General features: G+C 37.3%; 2 protein-coding genes and 1 pseudogene across 2 annotated transcripts; 1 reads left to right on the forward strand and 2 right to left on the reverse strand.

Annotated features, from left to right (window-relative positions):
• Positions 1–5,861, reverse strand: part of LOC129753901 (meckelin-like) — a 57,033-nt pseudogene extending 51,172 nt beyond the window's left edge.
• A 6,258-nt stretch (positions 5,862–12,119) lies between these two features.
• Positions 12,120–15,423, forward strand: LOC129751715 (BOS complex subunit ncln). Its single transcript, XM_055747380.1, has 4 exons — positions 12,120–12,474; positions 12,666–12,853; positions 13,488–14,297; positions 14,358–15,423. Exons 1-4 carry the CDS (start codon positions 12,306–12,308, stop codon positions 14,859–14,861), a joined length of 1,671 nt encoding a protein of 556 aa, XP_055603355.1. The 5' UTR covers positions 12,120–12,305; the 3' UTR covers positions 14,862–15,423.
• A 1,809-nt stretch (positions 15,424–17,232) lies between these two features.
• Positions 17,233–24,853, reverse strand: LOC129753902 (uncharacterized; the record flags this gene model as incomplete). Its single annotated transcript, XM_055749752.1, has 11 exons — positions 17,233–17,611; positions 17,678–17,768; positions 17,837–18,163; positions 18,230–19,102; positions 19,233–19,469; positions 19,888–20,103; positions 20,176–20,388; positions 20,628–20,921; positions 21,150–22,937; positions 23,387–24,577; positions 24,794–24,853. Coding segments are annotated over 11 exons (5,409 nt in total), but the record flags the coding sequence as incomplete, so codon positions are not given.

Below are 24,853 nucleotides of genomic sequence, written 5' to 3' on the forward strand. Positions count from 1 at the left end.
AAAATTACCAAAAATGACAAATATGAAAAAAATGACAAAAATGACAAAACTGACAAAAATGACAAAAATAACAAAAATGACAAAAATGACAAAAATGACAAAAATGACAAAAATGACAAAAATGACAAAAATGACAAAAATGACAAAAATGACAAAAATGACAAAAATTACAAAAATGACAAAAATGACAAAAATGACAAAAATGACAAAAATGACAAAAAATGATAAAAATGAAAAAAATTGACAAAACGGACAAAAATGACAAAAATGCCAAAATTACAAAAAAGAACGAAAATGACAAAAATGACAAAAATGACAAAAATGACAAAACTTACAAAAATGGCAAAAATGACAAAAATGACAAAAATGACAAAAATGACAAAAATGACAAAAATGACAAAAATGACAAAAATGACAAAAATGACAAAAATGACAAAAATGACAAAAATGACAAAAATGACAAAAATGACAAAAATGACAAAAATGACAAAAATGACAAAAATGACAAAAATGACAAAAATGACAAAAATGACAAAAATGACAAAAATGACAAAAATGACAAAAATGACAAAAATGACAAAAATGACAAAAATGACAAAAATGACAAAAATGACAAAAATGACAAAATAGACAAAAAATGACAAAAATGCCAAAATAACAAAAAAGAACAAAAATGACAAAAAAGACAAAAATGACAAAAATGACAAAAATGACAAAAATGACAAAAATGACAAAAAATATAAAAATTAAAAAAATGACAAAAGTGACAAAAAGGACAAAAATGACAAAAAATATAACAATGACAAAAATTACAAAAATTACAGAAATTACGAAAATTACAAAAATTACATAAAAAATTAAAATGACAAAAATGACAAAAATGACAAAAATGACGTAAATGACAAAAATGACAAAAATGACAAAAATGACAAAAATGACAAAAATGACAAAAATGACAAAAATGACAAAAATGACAAAAATGACAAAAATGACAAAAATGACAAAAATGACAAAAATGACAAAAATGACAAAAATGACAAAAATGACAAAAATGACAAAAATGACAAAAATGACAAAAATGACAAAAAAGACAAAAATGACAAAAATGACAAAATAACAAAAAAGAACAAAAATGACAAAAATTGACAAAAATGACAAAATAACAAAAAAGAACAAAAATGACAAAAATGACAAAAGTGACAAAAATTACAAAAATTACATAAATGACAAACTTGACAAAAAATATAAAAATTACAAAAATGACAAAAATGACAAAAAGGACAAAAAATATAAAAAGGACAAAAATGACAAAAATTACAAAAATTACAAAAATTACAAAACTTACAAAAATTACAAAAATTACAAAAATTACAAAAATTACAAAAATTACAAAAATTACAAAAATTACAAAAATGACAAAAATGACAAAAATTACAAAAATTACAAAAAATATAAAAATGACAAAAATGACAAAAATTACAAAAATGACAAAAATGACTAAAATGACAAAAAAGACAAAAAATGCCAAAAATTACAAAAAATATAAAAATGACAAAAACGACAAAAATGACAAAAATTACAAAAATGACAAAAATGACAAAAATTACAAAAATTACAAAAATTACAAAAATTACAAAAATTACAAAAATTACAAAAATTACAAAAATTACAAAAATTACAAAAATTACAAAAATTACAAAAATTACAAAAATTACAGAAATTACAAAAATTACAAAAATGACCAAAATTACAAAAATCACAAAAATGTCAAAAATGACAAAAATGACAAAAGTGACAAAAATGACAAAAATGACAAAAATGACAAAAATGACAAAAATTACAAAAATGAAAAAAATGACAAAAATGACAAAAATGACAAAAATGACAAAAATGACAAAAATGACAAAAGTGACAAAAATGACAAAAATGACAAAAATGACAGAAATGACAAAAATTACAAAAATTACAAAAATGACAAAAATGACAAAAATGACAAAAATGACAAAAAATGATAAAAATGAAAAAAATTGACAAAACTGACAAAAATGACAAAAATGATAAAATTACAAAAAAGAACGAAAATGACAAAAATGACAAAAATGACAAAAAATATAAAAATAACAAAAATTACAAAAATGACGAAAATGACAAAAATGACAAAAATGACAAAAATGACAAAAATATAAAAAATATAAAAAAGACAAAAATGACAAAATTGACAAAAATGACGAAAATTACAAAAATGACAAAAAATATAAAAATGACAAAAATGACAAAACTTACAAAAATGGCGAAAATGACAAAAATGACAAAAATGACAAAAATGACAAAAATGACAAAAATGACAAAAATGACAAAAATGACAAAAATGACAAAAATTACAAAAATTACAAAAAATATAAAGAATATAAAAATGACAAAAATGACAAAAATGATAAAAATGACAAGAAATCACAAAAATGACAAAAATGACAAAAATGACAAAAATGACAAAAATGACAAAAATGACAAAAATGACAAAAATGACAAAAATGACAAAAATTACAAAAATTACAAAAAATATAAAGAATATAAAAATGACAAAAATGACAAAAATGACAAAAATGACAAAAATGACAAAAATGACAAAAATTACAAAAATTACAAAAAATATAAAGAATATAAAAATGACAAAAATGACAAAAATGACAAAAATGATAAAAATGACAAGAAATCACAAAAATGACAAAAATGACAAAAATGACAAAAATGACAAAAATTACAAAAATGACAAAAATGACTAAAATGACAAAAAAGACAAAAAATGACAAAAATTACAAAAAATATAAAAATGACAAAAACGACAAAAATGACAAAAATTACAAAAATGACAAAAATTACAAAAATTACAAAAATTACAAAAATTACAAAAATTACAAAAATTACAAAAATTACAAAAATTACAAAAATTACAAAAATTACAAAAATTACAAAAATTACAAAAATTACAAAAATTACAAAAATTACAAAAATTACAAAAATTACAAAAACTACAAAAAATACAAAAAATACAAAAATTACAAAAATTACAAAAATGACAAAAATTACAAAAATGACAAAAATTACAAAAATTACAAAAATTACAAAAATTACAAAAATTACAAAAATTACAAAAATTACAAAAATTACAAAAATTACAAAAATTACAAAAATTAAAAAAATTACTAAAATTACAAAAATTACAAAAATTACAAAAATTACAGAAATTACAAAAATTACAAAAATGACCAAAATTACAAAAATCACAAAAATGTCAAAAATGACAAAAATGACAAAAGTGACAAAAATGACAAAAATGACAAAAATGACAAAAATGACAAAAATGACAAAAATTACAAAATGAAAAAAAGACAAAAATGACAAAAATGACAAAAATGACAAAAATGACAAAAATGACAAAAGTGACAAAAATGACAAAAATGACAAAAATGACAGAAATGACAAAAATTACAAAAATTACAAAAATGACAAAAATGACAAAAATGACAAAAATGACAAAAATGACAAAAAATGATAAAAATGAAAAAAATTGACAAAACTGACAAAAATGACAAAAATGATAAAATTACAAAAAAGAACGAAAATGACAAAAATGACAAAAATGACAAAAAATATAAAAATAACAAAAATTACAAAAATGACGAAAATGACAAAAATGACAAAAATGACAAAAATGACAAAAATATAAAAAATATAAAAAAGACAAAAATGACAAAATTGACAAAAATGACGAAAATTACAAAAATGACAAAAAATATAAAAATGACAAAAATGACAAAACTTACAAAAATGGCGAAAATGACAAAAATGACAAAAATGACAAAAATGACAAAAATGACAAAAATGACAAAAATGACAAAAATGACAAAAATTACAAAAATTACAAAAAATATAAAGAATATAAAAATGACAAAAATGACAAAAATGACAAAAATGACAAAAATGACAAAAATGACAAAAATGACAAAAATGACAAAAATGACAAAAATGACAAAAATGACAAAAATGACAAAAATGACAAAAATGACAAAAATGACAAAAATGACAAAAATGACAAAAATGACAAAAATGACAAAAATGACAAAAATGACAAAAATGACAAAAATGACAAAAATGACAAAAATGACAAAAATGACAAAAATGACAAAAATGACAAAAATGACAAAAATGACAAAAATGACAAAAATGACAAAAATGACAAAAATGACAAAAATGACAAAAATGACAAAAATGACAAAAATGACAAAAATGACAAAAATGACAAAAATGACAAAAATGACAAAAATGACAATAATGACAAAAATTACAAAAATTACAACACATACAAAAATTACAAAAATTACAAAAATTACAAAAATTACAAAAATTACAAAAATTACAAAAATTACAAAAATTACAAAAATTACAAAAATTACAAAAATTACAAAAATTACAAAAATTACAAAAATTCCAAAAATTACAAAAATTACAAAAATTACAAAAATTACAAAAATGACAAAAATGATTAAGATGACAAAAGAAAAATATAGCAAAAAATGACAAAAATGACAAAACTGACAAAAATGACGAAAATGACAAAAATAATGAAAATGACAAAAATCACAAAAATCACCAAAAATAACAAAAATTATAAAAATTTTAAAAATTATAAAAATTACAAAAATGAAAAAAATTACAAAAATGACAAAAATTACAAAAATTACAAAACTTACAATAATGACAAAAATGACAGAAATGACAAACATGACATAAATGACAAAATTGACAAAAATGACAAAAATCACAAAAGAAAAAAATTACAAAAATGATAAAAAGTACAAATCAAAACTACACCCTATACTTTAATTATAGAATTAATTTATTGCCATCACAAAACGCCTGTTTATAGGCAACATATGGATTCCAGGTGAGAGAAACAGAATTTAAAATTAAGCATAGATAAGTTTAGTAATGTTGAATTTCATTTCAATATCTATATGTAGCATGGGATAAAGTTAATGAATTTGAGTCACAACGTCGCCCCTCGACTTTAATGGACTAATAATACTTTAGACTCTCCTAGTAATTGTAGCCTTCAATTTGCAGGCGCAAGGTAACATGAAACGACAATCAAAGCTACAACAAATGTGCAGGGAATTCGAGTGTGCATGTCAAGTGATTGCACTAAATTGGAATCGGAATATAAATTATTTATTTAACTTAACATTCTGGAATTATGATTATTTTAACAATTTCATGTTATGAAACGATCGAACACCGAAGGCAATCACAATATCGATAAAACAGAAATTGAAACATTGATTTCGATTCCATCCTTTGAATTATAAAAATTATACTTACGGTCATCGTCAACTCGCAGCAGCAATCCCTCGTCACAGATGCGACATTTGAAGGCAAATGTATCAAAATATTCGCCATTTCGGCAACTGTTGGGTGCAACGTACAGGAAAACTTCATTCATGTTGAAGAAATCACTATCGGTAACCACGATCCGCATAACGGAAGCAAGTGTGAGGAACAAACCCAACAGAAGTACTCCACCACGATTGGCAGTCGCCGTACATCCCCGACCCAGGGCACCCGGCCATTTCAAACTATCCCGAAAAGAAGGTGTCATTTTAATACCCCAAACTTTGGAAACAAACACACACGCACACACTTTCCACCAGAATGCACTAATGAATTTTTAATTAGTTGACCAGTCTTCCATCACCCCTTGAAAAAGTTGTCAGAAATCATACTTCACAATAGGTGTATTAACTTCTATTCTCAAAAAATGACGTTCCCGGAAAAAAAAGATTCGGCGAACCTAAACCGAAGAAGGATCCTAGCCGACTGTTCTTAGCCGAGGACCGAACTACCGACGACGACAAGATTGGCAGTTCAGTGGCAAAGTGTAGGTCGTAACTTCCGGATTTGTTTGGCCAATGTTACCATGGATATCCGGTCTGGCCCGAATGATACGCTTGTGTCGTGGGGTGATAATAACCCGCAATCGACAACATTCGGTAGGCTCTAAGCGGAAGCATGGTTTCATTCAAAGGTCTCGAGCTGACTATTCGTCCTAATTCAACTAACGAGAAGTGGTAAAAGCCAATAATCCAAGATCTACTGCAGTTACCGTAACGTAAGAACTAATCCTGTTCCTAACTATCCTGCAGCAAAAGCTAAACCTATAACATACTCATATGTGTTAGGAACCGCGGGTATCAATCTGTTTATAAGTCTTTCCGCTTGTTTTGCCCAAAAATCATATGGCCAACGGAACACGTGCTTCCAAAACGAGCATGTGTAGTTGTAGATGTATTGATATCATGCTGTGTTGCTTGCGAGGAGCACTCAAGACTATCCGAAATAGTGTTACCGACACCGATTGATTGATGTTAAATGCTTCTTGTACCAACAATAATTTCTAAGAATTAAAATAAAAATACAAAGAAATTCTGCGAAATAATAATCAGAATACGAACGATTAGGAGGGGGGCAATATGGATGTGGATATGGGAAAAATTTAAACGATCGAATTTCAAAACCTGACAATAAAGGGCGAACGCGAAATTATTGCGACACCGAAAATGTCATGTCAATTTTCTTATAATGTTAAGAATCAAACCAATATTTTAGGGTAGTTTCATACATATAAAGGGTGATACGGTCAAAATTTGGTCAATATCAACTTGATGTATTTCTTTCAATTTTGCATTTAAAAAAACCTGAAAACCCCTCATTTTGAAGGTGTGTGTGTAGAATGTTGCTCCTATTTTGATTTTGGAATTCACTCTTCAGTTGTCAAAATGCCGTCCAAGGAAGAAGACCAGCGTATCAAAATTTTGCTCGCGCATCGCGAAGATCCGACCTTCTCGCACGCAAACTGGCAAAATCGCTAAAAGTTGCCAAATCAACCGTTACAAATGTAATTAAAGTGTTTGGGGAACGTTTGTCGAGAGGCAGGAAGTCTTTCAAGCGAAACTCTAACCTCTCTCTCCGAGATGCCGCAAATAAGTGACTCCAAATCACGATGATAAACAAAATACGACGGCCAAAGCGTGATCCCGGAGGCTGTACACGACGATGCTGACGAAGTTTGACTGCGTGGTAATGGACGACGAAAACTACGTCAAAGCCTACTACAAGCACGTTCCGCGACTGGAGTTTTAAACGGCAAAAGGAAGGGGAAAGGTAGCAGATATTTTCAAGCACATGAAACTGTCAAAGTTCGCGAAGAAATATCTGGTTTGGCAAGCCATCTGTACCTGTGGCTTGAAAAGCAGCATTTTCATAGCTTCCGGGACTGTCAACCAAGAAATTTACGTGAAAGAGTGTTTGAATAAACGTCTGCTGCCTTTCCTGAAGAGACACGGTTGTTCCGTACTGTTCCGTAAATCTTGCCATCACGGTAAAAAATCCATGGAGTGGTACGCCGCCAACAACGTGTAGGTGGTTCCCAAGGACAAGAACCCTCCCAACACGCCAGAGCTCCGCCCAATTGAGAAGTACTGGGCTATTGTCAACCGGAACCTAAAGAGGACCAAAAAAACTGCTAAGGACGAGCATCAGTTCAAGGCAAACTGGCTTTCTGCGGCGAAGAAGGTGGACGAGGTGGCTGTACAAAGTCTGATGGCAGGGGTTAAGCGTAAGGCCCGGCAATTCGGATTTGGAAAAGCGGAAGCCTAACTGAATATTTTCCTGAATTTTATAATAAATCAACTTGAAAAGAAATTTAATTTGATTTTTTAAATAAACGATTTCACCGAATTACACGCGTTTTCCCTTGACCAAATGTTGATCGTATCACAAATTGCAAAAATCTATATAGGCTGACACATAGCCCCAATGTGTCGATTTCGTTGAGTGTAGGCAGAGTGCACGCGATGCAAAGCGAACAGGCGAATGTGAATCATACACGCTCTATTTTTTTAACTCAAAATTAAGTATGACCGAGGTTCAAAACATAGTTCGATTCTATGAACTTAAAGTTAAGTACCCTTTTTCCTCCTTCACGCAGAAAAAGAACGGGGAGTCGATTCCACAAAACGTTTTGTTAATTTATTTTGTAGTTTCAATGCAGATGTTTAGATAATTTTGATGCAAAATTTCAATTGAAACACATCTAGGAGTTTTGTTATGTTTACAAAATTAGTTGCACCACATGTATTGCAGGGAGTTTGCCTTGAATTATTTTTAAACAAAAATATTTTATAGTTTTGATTTCAAATTTGGATGGTTTAAAACCAAAAATGAGTTTGTACCAATAAGCGTGTTTGTCGTTTGACGTCTCGGTGGTCGAGTGGTTAGCGTGGTAAGACGGTAATCGCTGGTCCACTGATGGCATGGGCTCGATTCCCATCTCGGTACTGGATGTTAAATGTTATTCTTAAGTTGTCCACGTCATTTATTCAGTCTGTAAAGCCTAAATCGGCTAAGACGGTGTATGTCTTTTTTGACGGAGTTTGACGAGAAGAAGAATAAAAGGAAAAAGTTATTGTCTCGTGATGCCGCCAAAAAAAAATGACCAGCAGTTGCTGCTGGTCTGAGTCTTTTGGTCTGCCTCGGATGAGGTAAGTTTCAATTTTGATTACTTATCGAACAGAATATTAAAATTTCATTTTTTTACAGAAGGCGAATCTTGCCCATCGTCGATATTCTGTTCTGGACTTTTGGCAAGAGGATGGGCGGACTTCATTGGAAACTACGGGCCTGGATGTACAACCTGGCACCCTGGATTTCAAAGTGGAAAATCCCAGCGGGAGAACCAGCCACAGAACGCAGGGAGATATATGAGGCGGCTGGTGGAATCAAATCGGCCGGTTAAGTCGACTGCCATCGTCAACTGGTTGATAATTCCATAAGGTAAGTTTTAAAGTGTCAACCGACCGGAAAACTGATGAAAATCGGAGAGAGTACAACATTATTTTTTCTTTCTTTTTGTGTCCATTTCAGATATTACAAAGCCGCAAAATTCGCGATTCGGTGCTCCACTCATCTGGGGAAGGAACACCAACCGCACAAAGGTAGTCATCAGGGGCCAGGCCAGAGGGACAAAAGATGTCTTCGTTGCCTATAATCATGCTTGTGTTCCAGCTACAGTTATTGTTATAATAAAAAAAAATGAAACATAAGCCATTTTTTATTCATGATGAAAATCCAATAATTTTTTAAAAAGGATAAAAATACTATTTTAATCCAATATTTTTGCTTTGATTTGAAATTTATCAACTGATCCATTTTAAACCACAATCACTTTTTTATTTTGAACCATCCATATTTTATTTCGATCCATAAGACGCATGACGTTAGTTTTACCCAAAATTTTATTATTTTGGTCAAAATTTGGGTCTATTTTCAAAAAGGGCTAATATTGGTTAAACAAAAACGAAAAGATGAATCCAAAGTGGATTTTTTTTCAAGATGGACTAAAATATATTTGTGCTTTTTCCCAACCAAAATTTTTATTATTTTTGCCCCAAATTTTGTTGTACTTACAAAATATTTTTCTGCGTGTTGCGATGGATCAAAACGGAGTTCGAACTGCGAACTCAAAATTGATCCCTTTTTTTTTTCTTCGGCGAGGGATCAAAGCTGAGTTCGACCTTATGAACTAAAAATTAAACTCTCTTTGTTGGACTGAAAACACTTAGCGAGTTCAGTTCGAACCGAAACAGCAACCAACGAACACGTCGCAAAATTTTGTCGCTCCGGAACAATTACCGGAAGACTATGAAGGAACTTTATAATGATATGCATGTTCACCGTGTCAGCGTAAAATTCTGTCCGTCTTTGTCATCATATGGTGAGCGGCTTGGAATGTCCGGAAACTTCCGGATGTTGTTTACTTCCCGTGGGAAGTAACATCCGGAAGTTTTCTTTCACCAGGAGTGTCAAAACTTTCTACCGCTCTGTACCGGAACAGCAACATCCGGGTACAACAAATTTTAATAATCCTTTAATTCCCTGAAAATAAGCTACCCTCGAAAAAAAAAAAGGATAAATTCGAATTCGGCTGCCGAACTTAGTATTGAGTAAGCCTATCAGAACTTAGTTTTGCTATTGCCCAGTTAAACTCAAAGTTGAGGGAAGCCACCGAAGTGCTGTTTTGAACCAAAACTACTTAATTTTGAGTTTAAAAAAAAGAGCGTGTACATTTGATGGAATTGCATCATGTGAATCGCAAACCTTACATACTGAATGCGGCGAAGCAGATGCCAATTTGTTCCGCTGCTCGATTTCGCATTTTGGTCGCATTCGCCAATTCGCCCTCACTATAGGTCATCGGCCTAACTGAGCGTCACCCGTTTTTATGTGACGAGACTCTTCAAAAAATACACCCATCACCCAAATATTGGTCCCATGGCGACAAACGTGTTAATAGTAATATTAATTTGTGATGTTGGTTGTCGTTAAAGACGTTAACCCAATAAACATTTTGGCTGCTTAAGAACGGCAATTCGCTGAACAAAAGCTGAGCTAAAGCGTAATTGCTGCTTCAGCTTAATGGTTGAATAAAGACAAATTATAACCTTGTTTCAGCGTTTAAAGAAGTCTCAGTGCAGCCAACGGGAGGAGTTGAAGAGTTGCTTCCATAACACTTTTTCAGCCTTTGTTCAACCTTTCGCTACCATTGGAATTTGACAGACTGTGAACTGTGGTAAAATTGCCCTGCATGATGGCGGCTTGATTGGAATGAGAGGGGAATTTTTGTTTTCCTTATGCAATGATTTTTTTTTTATGATTTCTCATTTAGCAATTTTGAAATAAAGAGTAAATTTTCTCACAAATTTTACTTTTGGTGCCCAAAACTGAAAAAAAGATCATTTCTCTCATACTTATTTAGAAAAATATCTTCGGTTGAGAGGCATGTTGGTCGCTTAAAGCCTAGTCCACACTAGGAGACGGCTCGTCTCGAGACGGTCTCAGCGTCTCCCATTTTCTTCGGGAGACACTGAGACCGTCTCAGCTTTCCAACAACAACAACAGACAACAAAGTTCGTCTCATAACAAAAATTGCAGTTCATGTTGCCTAGTGTGGACTAGGCTTAAGATCGACAAATTTCCATCCCGCCGCACACTGCATGATTGGTTCTGCGCTGGGGGAGGAAGACTAAAATTTGCTGCATCGTTTTCTGCATCGTTTTTTTACTGTTCGGCAAAAAGCCAGCAATTGTTGAAAAGATTTGTAATCGTTAAAATTTTAACTTTAGATGATCAGTTTCGTGTAGTGAGTCATGTATTTCAGTTGTTTAGGTGCTAAATTTAGATTTAGCTATATTTTTAGAACAACCATTAATCAAGCCATTTTTATTTATCAGCTTCAAAACTTTGACGAAATTTGAGCGACATAATACGCCTGATCATGCAGGAATTTGCCAGAGCCAAACAAAACCTAATTAAATCATTGTTTTATGCAAAACAAGTGCTTTTCAGCATGAAAAAAGTTTTTTTTAAAATTACTAAATAAGAAAGTTAAATTTTGAACCTTCGCACTGGTCGGTAGATTGATGAGAGAAATTTGACGTTTGATTTTTTTTTCTTTTTTTTATTCAGTCTTCCTCCCCCAGGTTCTGCGTACTGCGGCATGCGACCAACAAGCCGGAGGTTTGAAAGTCGGGGCAGTAGAAACGAAAAAAAAAAACAACACAGAGGGGAAAAAGTGGGTGCCAAATATCGGATAGACACTGGTTTTTTTTCTTTTCTTTTTGTTGATCCGTCAATTGACGTTTGATGACGTTTGCTGAATAACTTCTCCAGATCAAGATGATTAAAGGCTGAAGACACGTGAATTAGTGAATTTTTGAGGCCTTCTTTCAGCCAGATTGCTGATTAAAAATTGAACCACGATATTTTTCCAGCTTTTATTCAGCAAAAAGTGTTTGTTGGGAAGTACATTCCCAAAATTTGGGGAAGTTAAAAATGATATTAACACTTTAGTCAGTGTTTTCATACTATGAATTTCATAGTACATGTCCACTTGTCTTCCTTTTCAAATCATCCCAAGCCTCACTGATGTCATTCCCCGAGTGTTTTGCTCTTTTTCGCTGTCATGTTGCGCTCACTGCATATCTCCCTGCTTATATACCCGATTTTCTTTCTGCTTTGGGCTGTGAAGGGCCGAGAAATTTTATTTTTACGGCAAGTGCGTTAATTAATTCCAATTTGACCTCCGATTCAGTCGGTTCAGTGCCTGGTTTGTTCCCGGTGGTTTCCCTTCCGGCAAGAAGCATCGCCGAGTGTTCGTAGTGAGACAGCAATAGCCCAATTTGTACGGAAAAATGTTCGAGGACGCAGATAACTTTGCCGATTTCTTCCGCGGTGGTTTACCGTACTACTTGCTGATTACGCTGCCGATTCTGATCATCTGCTCATCGAATCCGGTTCTGGCCGCGAGCGAATTCTCCGTCCAGCGTATGTCCCAGTACGATGTCCAGGGAACACCCTTCGGTAGGTACCGTTCCGGCGTCGGTTTATCTAATGATTTATCGATGGGAAATTTCTAACCTCTCCCCTTCCTTTTTTAGGGGAAATTATGAAATCTTCACCCATTTTCACCCGATGCATTATTTATTAATTAAATTACCACTCACATGGGCCGTGTGTGCGTGTTTCTTTTTTCTTTTTTTTATTTCTGGCAGGTTGTCGCGCCTCGGCACTGAATCTGGAGGCCAAATCGCTCTACTCGTGGCAAACGTCCAGGCACTGTGTGGTCACCCGCTTCCAGGACATGACCATCGACCAGTTCCGGGAGATCCGGGCTAAGGCCGGTGGGCTTGTCATTCTGCTACCGCAGGACATCACCTCGCTCAGCCTGGAGGAGAAACAGGTACCTACCTACATTTGATGGGGTCTCGTATATTTCTCTTGAAAACTTTTTTTTTAAATTTTCCTTGATTTTTAAAAGAAATTTTTCATAAATCGATCGCATTCAACTATCTTGGATTGCTGATACTGGAATTCGAATACATTATCACCAATCAAACTATTCCGATTGAAGTCGTCGGAAAATTTATCCATTTGAACAATTACAGCAAAAGGTTAATACGCCTATGTACTCCAATCCGATCATGCATCGACCGAAAACAATAGAAATAAAAAACACAATTTATCAGATATCTTACAATTTCATAATTCAAAATTTAATATACCTACTAACATACTTTGAGAAGTTAACATGGAATAACATAAATTTCGGGGGTTTTCGTTTAATATTTAAACTAATCAAAAACGCTTCCTACTGAGGACCTTTGTCAGCCAAAAATTAAAAAGAAAATCCTGTGCTTCTATAATTCATTCTAAGGTTTCGCGCCATCTATTTTACGTAACCCGGCGCGATTTCTATACCCTGCATAACTAGATTAACGGCGACAGAGTATAGAACACAAAGTCGCGTGACCGCATTTCCCCCACTATAATCGTATTAAATTTGTGGCTCTTCCATTCTCTCCCTCTATTTTTAGCACATTCACCTCCTCGAGCAGGCGATGATGCTTCAGGAAATCTCCATTCCGGTTTACTTCTCCCGGTACAGTGCCAAATTGAACGAAATCATCAACGATGTCACGAGAACGACCAGCCAGCGCTTCCAGGCCTCGGCCCAGAAGCGGGACTCGGCACTCAGCGAGATCCTCGGATCCATCTCGGCCAACGGTTACCAGATAGTGGTTTCCGGTACCAGCCACAGCCCGAGCAAGCAATCGAAGATTCCAATCATACAGGGTGAGCTAACTCCGACGAAGCTCAGCAAGGCCGCGGCCGATGGCGAGAGCAAGCTTCCTTTAATCATACTGACTGCGCATCTGGATACATTCAGCCTCATCAATGGACCGCTGAGAAATGCCGACATTGCCGTGCTGTTAACTTTGATTGAATTGTTCAGCAAACTGCACGCCAGCATTCCTAAGTACAGGCTGATGTTTCTGGTTTCGGAATCCGGTAGTTTGCTCAACTTCCAGGGCATGAAGAAGTGGCTGGACATGAATCTAGAAGAAAATGTTCAACTGCAACAGGCCGAGTTCGTTATCTGTTTGGATTCTTTCGCCAAAATGCTATCCAATGAAAACCTCTTCATGCACGTGTCCAAACCACCCAAGGAAGGCACTCCGATGAATGGGTTCTACAAGACGCTGAAAACCGTGGCCCAACGCTATGGAAACGTCACTGTCGAAGGAGTGCACAAGAAGATCAACCTTGGAGATACCATGCTCGTTTGGGAACACGAGCGGTTCAGCATCAAGCGAGTGCCGGCTTTCACGCTGTCCAATCTGAAGGTAAACTTGAGATAATTTTCATGTCAGAAATTATAATACCTACTTTTTTTTCCATTACAGTCCCACAAAGACCCCCAACGTAACAGCATTTTCGAGGACGATGAAGAGGAAGAGATGCTGGATAAATTGGAGACGAACGTGAAAATTCTGGCCGAAACATTGGCAAGCTACATCTACAACCTGCCCACGGATGGGACTGGTGCAGCGGGCGAAGCCGGTGAGATCTTCACTGGTTCGATGGCCATCACCAAGGACAACATCCGGCCATGGTTGCGGGCACGTTCCACTCAGCAGAACAACGATCTCCGATATGCCTTCGAGAAGTACCTTAAGAATGTGAAAATCTCCTACGAAAAACCGGACCCTCGGGAACCGGACTTCATGCTGTACGACGACCGAGATGGGCTGCTGAACATCTACAACGTCAAACCGGCTGTGTTCGACCTGTTCCTGACGTTCTTGATTGTGGCCTACCTGGCTGTCATCTATCTGGCCATCTTCCACTTTCCAAAGCTGTACACCTTCGTGTGCCGTTTGACCGTTAACAAAGTAAAGGTGAACTAGAGATCTAGACTTCGAGGGCTAGACTTCAGCATTTCGTTGTATGATCAACAATCGTACAACCCCAATCAACATGCTAGGCTAAAATGAATTCCACCGATTAGGACTCGGGACATCACCTGAACGAGCATCGGTAAGATTTTTCTTTTGTTTCACACTTAATAGCAAAAACATCATCAATTTGGCGATTGGCCAACTCAATCATACACATTAAAGGGGCCGATTCGCAAGCGTCGAACAGCTAGTCTGTGCATTGTTTTATTACGAACCTTAATCGTTGCATTAGTTTTTAGTTTCTCGGTTGTTAGGAAAGCTTATAGGAAAAAGGTTTTGCAAATGGAAAGAAAAAGATTTTAACGAGCATTCTATACACACCGACCGGTGCGGAGGGAAGTTGGAGCAAAGTTTAGTGCAAAGATATACCCTACCTACCCTAATATTTCCTTCTTTAGTAGTAGTGGGTGTGAGAATGCCTCGCAAAACTAGCGAGAATGACCAAAACAGACTTCCTCGATTTCCTCGAACAAAGGAAAGAATCAAAGAATAAAGTAATATTGGAGTGGAATTTAGAAGACTTTTTTTTCTGTAAAATTAGAACAAAAGAAAATCCGAACAGGCTTAATCACTGCAAATACCCTATAACGATAAGTTAACTACTTAGATGGAGGTTCTTTAACGAAAGCCAGATGCAGAACCCGGGTTGGAAACCTACGATGATCCAATGTTTTTGCGCCAACTGAAGTCGTTTTTGAGGAAAATTGATCTGACCAATTTATGATTGAGTATCGCGTATACATTCTAACTCATGACTTCACAATCCGAAAGATTCGTCTACCTATGAGATTTTTCATAGTTTTGTTCATGAAATACGAGAACTGCAATCTAATAGAGAATTTGTTTTCGTGTGGTGGTGCACCGGGGCACTACCGGTAGTGCACTTTTTGCTGTTTTCATGCTCGTTTTCAGGATGAGTAGTCCACTGGTAGTGCACCATAAAGTGGACGGTGGAACACTCTGAAAATATTCGGTGTTGCTTGCGCTCTCACCAATACTATCATGAATTTTGACAGCACGTGCTATCCGATGTAAACAAATATCAGCTGGTTGGTTTATTTCTATACCGCAAAAATTGCGTTCGAGCTGTTTTTTTCTCTTTATTATCCCGAAGAACGGAAACTTGTTCCGGATTCAATACCAGTGCCGTTTCCAACAGAGGCGGAGAATTTCACCTGGATGGCACGTTCCAAAGCAAACAACGCTCCCAAGAAGAAATGTGTCCAGAAGGCTTGCTGCAATCGGTTCCAGGCGATGCCGAAAAAGAGCAGCAAATCCGAGTGCAAAAAGGCCAACCCAAAGATCTGGTGGAATCGCCCAAACCGAAAAGTTTTCTTGTTCGGGAGGGTCCTATAAGTTGGTCTCCACAGCAAGAATCGTTCAGCTGCATCGAAGCTACTCTGCTTCGAGCTGTGCCTTAGGGTGACGATGCTCGGTTGCGCCAAGTCCCGGATTCCCACCCGTTGCCCTTCAAAAACGTTAGTTCGAGACTACACTCGTATGTCGTATGGGAGCTTGAATTTCGTTCGTTTCGGTCTGTTAGCAAAATTTTCTCCCCCGACTTCCGCGATCTGAGTTCGCCAATTTGACTTCCAAGAATTTTTCTTTTGTAATCTGGAAACGGAAATAGGTACTCGAACGAAGATGAGATTTGCGAGGAATAAACGTTCAAAATACCGGAACCTTCAAGCTGGGGTAACTGCAGTCTAGCAGCAGCAAACATAGACCGCCCAGAATCAGCCGGTATTGCAGTTATCATCAGAGCCAGAGGCGAATCTACCAAGCAAAATAAATCTGAAATCTTCACAATTCAACATAATACATAAATTCATGTTAAAATTTTCATATTATTTACTAGACAATGATCAACTAAAGTAAATTTGTTTCAATTTTCGAAATCAAACGAAAACAAATACCAGCTGTAATGGATTTTTGACAGCTTGATGTTTTCTGTTGACACTGCCGATTTCACGTACACCAACAAAGGTGGGTGCAAAACTCGATTCATGCTCGTTTTCAGCTTGGAAGGTGCAACACTTTCGGGTGGTGAAAACAAATACGGTATAACATGTTACGCGAATGTGGACAGAAGCGCAAAGAACACGCAGGGATTATAAAGTTTCACATTAAAAAATTAACCGCTTGCAGTGCCATCTACCTTTACGAATAGGTACTTTTGAATGAGATTCGAAACTTAACGAAAGATCTTGTTATGTTTTCTTGATTATTTAAAATTTAATGGAGGTATGCAAATTGATTCTCACCAAAGCGGTTGACAAGTGCTGTGATAACGGAGAAACAAGTGCAGGACAACATGATATACTTTAAAACCAAGTTTTTTTTTCAACATAAATACTTGATTTGACTTCTTTCTCATACTACGTAACAATATAAAGATAATTTAGTACAATATAGATAAGTGTTGTGGTTGCAGAACATCAATGTGGGATCATTTTTCTTCAATAGAAAAAGAAAATGATATTATAAAATATTAGCAGCAAGCTATGAACTATGTACACTATTCAGCTAATGTTATTTGATACAGGTGAGCGAGAACAGTCGATTGGTGTCGTCATCTAGTTAGGGATTTGTAGTTGACGTCTGGGGAATTGTGCTTTCAATGGTGTTCATAACGACTTCTTCTTTAATCATAAACACTAGCGATACGCTGTCCCCGTTGCTTATGCTGTACTTGGAATCTGTTGGACGAAAAGGTTTGGGGTTAGATTGATTTGAACTTATTCTGTCTTAAAATAACGCCCCACCTGCTGGTATGATTAGGAAGTCCCCACCGTTGATCGCTGCAGCTTCCCCGTTAATAACAAAGTTCAATTGACCTTGAATTACAAAGAATTTCTGTGGAGAAAAATAACCTTCTTAGTACCATTTAAAAAAAAATAAACAGCGCTAAAACGCCAACATACCAGTACGAAGTTTTCGGTTTTGGTCAACTTTTTCACAGTCTTTGGAGCGAACCGCAAAAAACCAAACTTTCCATCTTCGGGATAGATAAAAAATGAGTACTCGATTCCATTTCGCTCGTGGAATCGCAAATGATCCAGCGTCATGTGCACAAAGTTGGTATCAGCGGCCGAAATGGCCATCGGAAGCGCTTGGTTGGAAGCGTTCGTGTCCCGGTTCATGAGCCGCATCATCCAGCTTTGGGCCTCCAACTTTTCTGCGGCCGATGTATTAACACCAATCGAAGCAGTGCGAGTTTTCTGCAAGTCTCCAGAACTGGCGGTTGATTCCTATATGCGAAAGTTATGATATATTATTCACGAACGATTTAAAACCGTACACAAATGGGAACTTACCAGATGTAAATGGTCCACTCCACTGTCGTTATCACAACGGTTTCGTTTGACGTTTGCTGGGCCCACTTCTTGGGGTGATGGATTTCTTTTCCGTCCGGTGGTACTTGAACTCGTTGTGGGTGCTACGATATCCTGCGCTTTTGTGCTTTTGGCCGGCTTAGAGTTCTGTGTTCGGTGGACCCTAGACTGTTGGCGTTTTCGTGCTTCAAGTGCCAACTGGTTTGCCCGTTGTATATCCAAATTCTCAAAGGGAACATATTTGGGTCGATCGTATTCAGAATTTAATAGGGGATTCTTCCGAAGAATTTCCTTAGCCAACCGACATTTTCTTCCGCTGCGTCGAGGTACCTCCGATTCGTCCTCTTTTTCGGCTCTTCTAGTTTGATGGCTGCTGGTCGTCCTGTCCAACTTCTGTCGGATTTGGTTCGCCTTTTCCTTCAAACTCTTTTTGGAGCGACTCGGAACCCAATCATCGTCATCATCGACATCATCGCGTAAAAATCTGGAAACTTTTCTAGCTTTCTCTGAACTTTCAGTAGTATGTTTTTCAACATGTTCCCGATTTTGAACGCGAGGCTTGGTGGATGGCTTCGGTCGAAGTTTGTTGCTTACTGTAGCCTGCAGCGGTGCCTCCTCTTCGATCGGTTGTTCTTCCAGTACAATGTCACTCGTTTCAAACGCATCATTTACATCATTAACAATTTCCAGGGTGCTGTCGAGTGTGGCCGAGTTATCTACAATCGGCCGTTGGTTACCCTCGTCGGACGACACTGTATCGGAACTGGTTTCCTTGGGAGGTTTGCTGGATATACTCTTTGCGGTTGGTTCAGTCGTCTGGATTTCATCGAAAAAGCGTACCGTTTTGGACAATGCCTAGAAAACAACAAAAAGGAAATTTGAAAAAAAATGTCAGTATAGATTCGTTTTAGTTCAAGGAAAAAAGCTATGATCAAATTTTGGACGAACTGTTTAAAAAACTTGAAATTAAGAAAATTAAAAATACCGTCTTCGACGAAGCCGGCTGGCTTGGATCCACACTTTCGCCATCGACATCGTCTGCAGACGGTGGTGGTGCTGTTAGTGGTGGTGGGTCTTCTGATACATTCCCTTCATCTGACGATTGCTCGATTGATTCGTATCTTGGCCCGGATTCCGGGGAACCTCCATCGTTCGCAGCAACGTGATTCCGCTGGACATGCATTTTCTTCGTATTTTTCGGTTTCCGTTTGATCTTAGAATCCTGTAAAAACGGCCAGTTTCAGTGATAAACCTTTAGTTCAAAACGCGTCCAATTACAGCTGAAGTTCTCAATTTTTTTCTATCTACAAATCATAAAACTTAGTCTATCATAGAATAAGACTTTCCAGATTTAGCTTCTTGACATCACCGAAAAACGTCACTAGAAAGAGCATTGATTTTTAACGTGCGAACGTGATGCTTCGAGTCTCGTGTTTCACATCTCATGTCTCATGTCAAAGATCATATGTCCTTCAAGACTCAGAGCTAAGCTACACTCAACTGCAATTATTTCTAAGTGTTTTCCATTGAAAAGAACTCAGGAATGAGGATCCATGAAAATGGCCAGAGATGTTTTGAACACCTAACTGCCAAACAGTCATGGGCGAAAGAGTAATAGAAAAAAATACAGCAGTACTCACGGGTTTGTTTCTCTTGGTTCCGAGCTTTTCGTCGCTAGCAGCTTCCAATGGTAAGTCATGGTCTTCCTCGATGGCCGCCGGATTCGCATTAGCCCCACTAGTATAATCAATCGATTCATGCTCTTTATCTGCAGCAGGCTCTGGATGCTCAATGTTACCGGTATCCTTCCTCTGTTTGCCTTTTTTGAAGTTCGGTCTCAGTTTGGGTTTTTTCTTCTGTGAAAGGTAAGTACAATGAAAAGTTTCGATGAAGTGTAATGATCTAAAAAATGTTTTTGTTACACTTACAGAAACGGGTCGATCACCGGCTGGTTGTGCGTTTACCTCAGCTCCACTTGCCTCCGGTAAATTTTCGGTTAATACTTCTAGCTCAACAGGGTTCTCCTTGGGCTCGGCCGCTGTTGGTTCGTTATTTTCTTCGTTACGATCTGTGAGCTCTATTCGGACTTTACTCCTGGTGTTACCCTGTCTTGTTTCCTTCTGTTGGGAGTTGGAGACATCCTGTGATAAGAGAAATCATCATTAAAAACTAATAGATAACGTCGCTTACTTTAAAAAAAGCCTTCATACGACCACATGGAAGCATATTTTCGTTGTTTGGAACCAAACCACGATCAAGAGTATGGGTCAGTTTCCGTACAAGATCCTTCATTTTGCTTCAAATTTTTAAAAATTAATCATTTCTTTTTAAAACGAATCAAATTAATGAGGAAATTGAAAAAGGTTTTCCGAACACATACCGTTTGCTGTTTTGGTTTCACAATTTCACTGTCGGTGTCTTGAGACGGTACTGGTGGCGGGTCTCCTGGTACAATCTCTGTATCCGATGAGTGCTCGTCCGGTTCGTATCTAAGTTCGTACATTGGAGAATCTGCTCCGTTTGCCTCCGGTAGGATTGCGGGGGAAATATCTGGGCTATGCAGGTTTTCGCTGGGGTCTAAAGTTATTTGGTAATCCTCTTTTCGGATCTTGGCAAGCTTGTCCCGTTCACTTTGACCGTTCTTTTTTGGTCTACCTCTTTTGGGCTTGATAATCTGTGATAAAATGTATTGAAGTTACTTCTAATGAAAAGGTAAAATTTCTCGTGAAACCAATAAATAATATCGTGTTCTTCTATAAAAGAGTTCTATAGTCGGGAAGATCAAACTCGTTTTGTTTGAATCAGAAGAGCGATAATAAAATTTATAAATTTGCCGATTTTACGACAAACAAAATTTAACAAAAAATATTGTCGCAGAAAAGAAAATGTCTAACAAACTTACCGTTTTCTTGGGCTTGGCAATTTCCGGTTCCATTTTCTTTTTACCTCGCAGCCGAGTTACCACCGGTTGGGGAACGACGTCTTTCGGAGGGGACGGTGACCTCCTCCTGCTGTTACGGTTATTCGGCAACTCATCGGTTTGCCCAGATTGATCCGGTGATGCTGGTTCGTCCATCGATATCGCACTAGGTGTTTCAATCAGAGCAGAATTTGCCCGATCTTCCGTAGAATCGATTTCCATTGCCTCATCCGTACTGAGGACAGCGTTCTCCCTTTGTTGAACTTTGGCTCGCATTTTTTTGCAAATATATGGAGTAAGCGCAGGTTGAGGTTTACTAGGCAGTGCCAACGGGCTTTCAACCGAGTCATTTTGCGTAACATCGAACATAACCTTTCGTATGGCCTTTTCTTCTTGTTGGGCGTCCTGTGGCGCGGGGTCGGTTTGTTTTTCCACATTGTCTTGTAACTGTTTACCGTCATCATCTTTCTGCTGCCTTTTTCTCGTCGTTGAAATTGATTCTGAAGATTTTTTGGATTGCGGAATTGATTCATCGGATGTTACAACTTCAGCAGAACGGCGTTTGCTTCCAATCAAAATGGATTTAACCACTCCCGAGCTAGAACTTGTCACAACGTTTTCATCACTGCTGCTACCCGGAGAAGGCGACGAAAAGCTGTCGAATTCGACTGCTGCTGGTGCAGCATGTACGGGACCTTCCACCTGCTTTGCAGGCGAATCGTTTGACGGTTTTTCGGTATCTTTACGTTTTTCAATGGTGGTTGTCTCAGGTGATCCAGCATTTGCAACCTTTTGAGTTGGTTTATTCGATTCTTCTCCAGTTTGATCATTCCGAGTATCGCTTGCAGTTCTTACACAATGTTGCTTGCAGTAATCAGCATAACGCAGTCTTTGGACCACCACTTTCAACGGTTTTATAGTGGGTTTGGCGTTGACCTTGGGTTTATCTGCAATAGGTTTCTCGGGAGATTCTGAAGACAACCGAGCAATATACAGTTTCCGTTTCTTTTCGGTTTTTTCAACTTCCGCTGGTTTGGCAAAGGTTTTCTCGACAGTTTGGAAGTACGATTCCGATGCAGGATTTTTGGTCTCCCGCCGTTTTTTGATCGGACCAGCTAACGTTTTTCGGATCGTGTTCGATTCGACATCTTTAGGAGGTAAAAGAGGTGCAGGATGATCTCGAAAAGACTGGGCTATCTCAACTAGCGTATCGGATACTTTTTCAAATGCCGCTGGTGCTTCTGAAGGGGTTGAAGATTCATCCAGCGAATGTTCTGCTGGTTGGGATAATGGAAGCTCACTCTGGAGTCTCGAGATTACTGCTTCGTCATTTTCCCTTATGAAACGTCTTTTGGCGGAACTTGAAAAACCCGTTGGTGCAACGTCAGGTGTTGGGGAAGAGGACGGGTTTTCCGAGACATCTCTGAATTGGTCCGGCGGTGGAGGTAAATCAATCAATCGTTCAGCACTCTCTTCGATGTTACTGGAACTAATGTCACGAGCATCGCATATAGTTGCATTTTCTGTTCGCTGAGTCTCGGGAATTTCAATATTAGTGTAGTCCGCACCTTCATTGGCCTTCCGTAAAGCATCCGGATCTTCTTCGTCGTCCCAATCCGTGACTATGTCCAGAACGTGATGATTTGTGCGATTATCTTTTTTCACAGTTTCAGGTACTTCTGCCAAAAAGCCACCCTGGTAATCGTCCTCCACTGGGAGGGTAGCTTCCGGAAGCTTTTGAACACTTTTCGCAAGCTCTTGGCGTATCGCCTAAAATGAGGAACATAATGTTACTTTCAGTTGACAAATAAATTAGACGTAAACATTGCAATAGTGTCATTTGGAATAGCGGACATTTAATATAAACGCTTAGGAACATTTTTATAACACCATTTAAAAATACAAAATAATCAGTTCCATTAACACGAGTTCGCTTTTAAACATTCACTGAAGATTTAAAAAAAAATGACTCTACATTTCGTTTTGAAAAGACTAAAATTTGAAGAAATACTTGAAAATATATAAAGAATTATCCATATGAGGTCGGCTTTGATCTGCAAAAAAACGCTTGCATCATTGCCAAATGAGCTTTATGTCTCTAGCGTGTTACGCCAAATAGTTTTACAACCATTATTCCAAAGGGCTAGTGGCGTTTGGGACGTTACATAAGCCAAATATCCCTCGCTTGAAACGGACTTTTGCCAAGATTGTTAACTCACCTCGAATTCGCCATAATCTGCCATCATATCGCAGTTATCCCCCGAGTTATCGTCGCTATAGACTTCATCAGTCACCTGATAATCATCGGGGTTTATAACCACTACTCTTTCTTCGTCATCGTCCGATTCACTGGAACTTTCGTCTGACGACGACGCCGTCGACGACAAGCTCCCTTCAATTGTCGGGGCCGGGGAAATTTCCCGTTCGTGCACTAGATTCGAGAAAGAAACGCGCATCGATTTGCGCTCACTAAGCGTAGAATTTCGGTCCTTCAGAATACTTTTCAGGAGAACGTTCTCACGGGAATTATTAATCGGCTGACTTTCATCCGACGTCATACAGTTATCTTCAGCCATATGCAGCAATCCAGCCGCAGCCATTTCTTCAATAGTAACGCTCAGCCGGCGGGGCCTATGATGAGTAGGATCCATGGGAATGGCCTTTGGAGATTCTACTACCGGATTTTTCGGCGGGCTTGGCGTTTCGGGTACGATTACATCCGGCGAGGCTGGTCGCTCCGCGGGAATGCCGAATGTCCGATTTTTTTGAGGAGTAGCTTCTAGTGGTGGTTGGGAACAAGGGGCGATCATTAGCTGGACCGTTTTATGAGCTTTCTGGCTTGAAGCGTCCGTTTGAATTAGCATGACCGGAGATGTAGCTCGTTCTGGACCAGCCGGAGAGTCACTTTCCAAAATTGGCGATATCGATGAAGCAAAAGTTGAAAGTCTACTATTCACGAGGTTTGCGTTTGGAGTGCTGGAAGCTAGTTGTCTCAATAGATCACATTTGGCAGCATTGGAACGTTGGAACTGATTTATTAGTATTTTTCGGTTCAGATTAGTTTCAGATGCGAAGCCATCGCTTTTGGTTCTGGCTAGGATGGGTCCTGCTTTATTGAGCACTACAGGATCTTGCGAAGATGGTACCGACTCCAGTGGTGTTGATGAGCTTACTTCACGGACACCGTCTCCGGCGGCTTCAGTCAAAGGTTCGACAACGACGGCAATGGCTTTTGGCTGATGATCAGGGATTACGTTACTTGGGCCAGGCGCGTTGTTGCCTTCACCCGATGTGCCTGGTTCGGGTTCCCCTGCGGCAACTTTTTCCAAGTTACCTTCTTTGCCATCTTGTGTGACATTTAGAGGTTGAGGCTCTGAACTGTCCAAATCAAAGTTGAACTGCGGACGATTCTGGAAATAAGCGAAGACAAATTATTCGACAAATCGGAAGCTTTCTATGTAACTAATTAATGATTTTCGTAATGCAATAGTGTAAATCCGAAGTCCAACTGCTCAGATTTCATCTTGAAATATAAAACAAGAAATCAGATGCTTGCAAACAAAACACAAGTTACAAAGCAGCCAGATCAATTGGATAATAGAAATGCTAATTCGGCCGAGACTTACCGTGGCTGGATCAAACAGATTATGCAGTCGAATGCGACGTCTTCCGGGTCGCTTGTTCTG

Source organism: Uranotaenia lowii, chromosome 3 (genome assembly GCF_029784155.1).
Source record: "Uranotaenia lowii strain MFRU-FL chromosome 3, ASM2978415v1, whole genome shotgun sequence".
In the NCBI taxonomy this organism is placed as follows: domain Eukaryota; kingdom Metazoa; phylum Arthropoda; class Insecta; order Diptera; family Culicidae; genus Uranotaenia; species Uranotaenia lowii.

What these genes read in the sequence shown, in the direction of transcription:
- LOC129751715 (XM_055747380.1), top strand. Translation starts at nt 12,306, where the DNA reads ATGTTCGAGGACGCAGATAACTTTGCCGATTTCTTCCGCGGTGGTTTA. An exon ending in TCAGCCTGGAGGAGAAACAG is followed by an intron (nt 12,854 to 13,487) that starts GTACCTACCTAC and finishes CTCTATTTTTAG; the next exon opens with CACATTCACCTCCTCGAGCA. An exon ending in TCACGCTGTCCAATCTGAAG is followed by an intron (nt 14,298 to 14,357) that starts GTAAACTTGAGA and finishes TTTCCATTACAG; the next exon opens with TCCCACAAAGACCCCCAACG.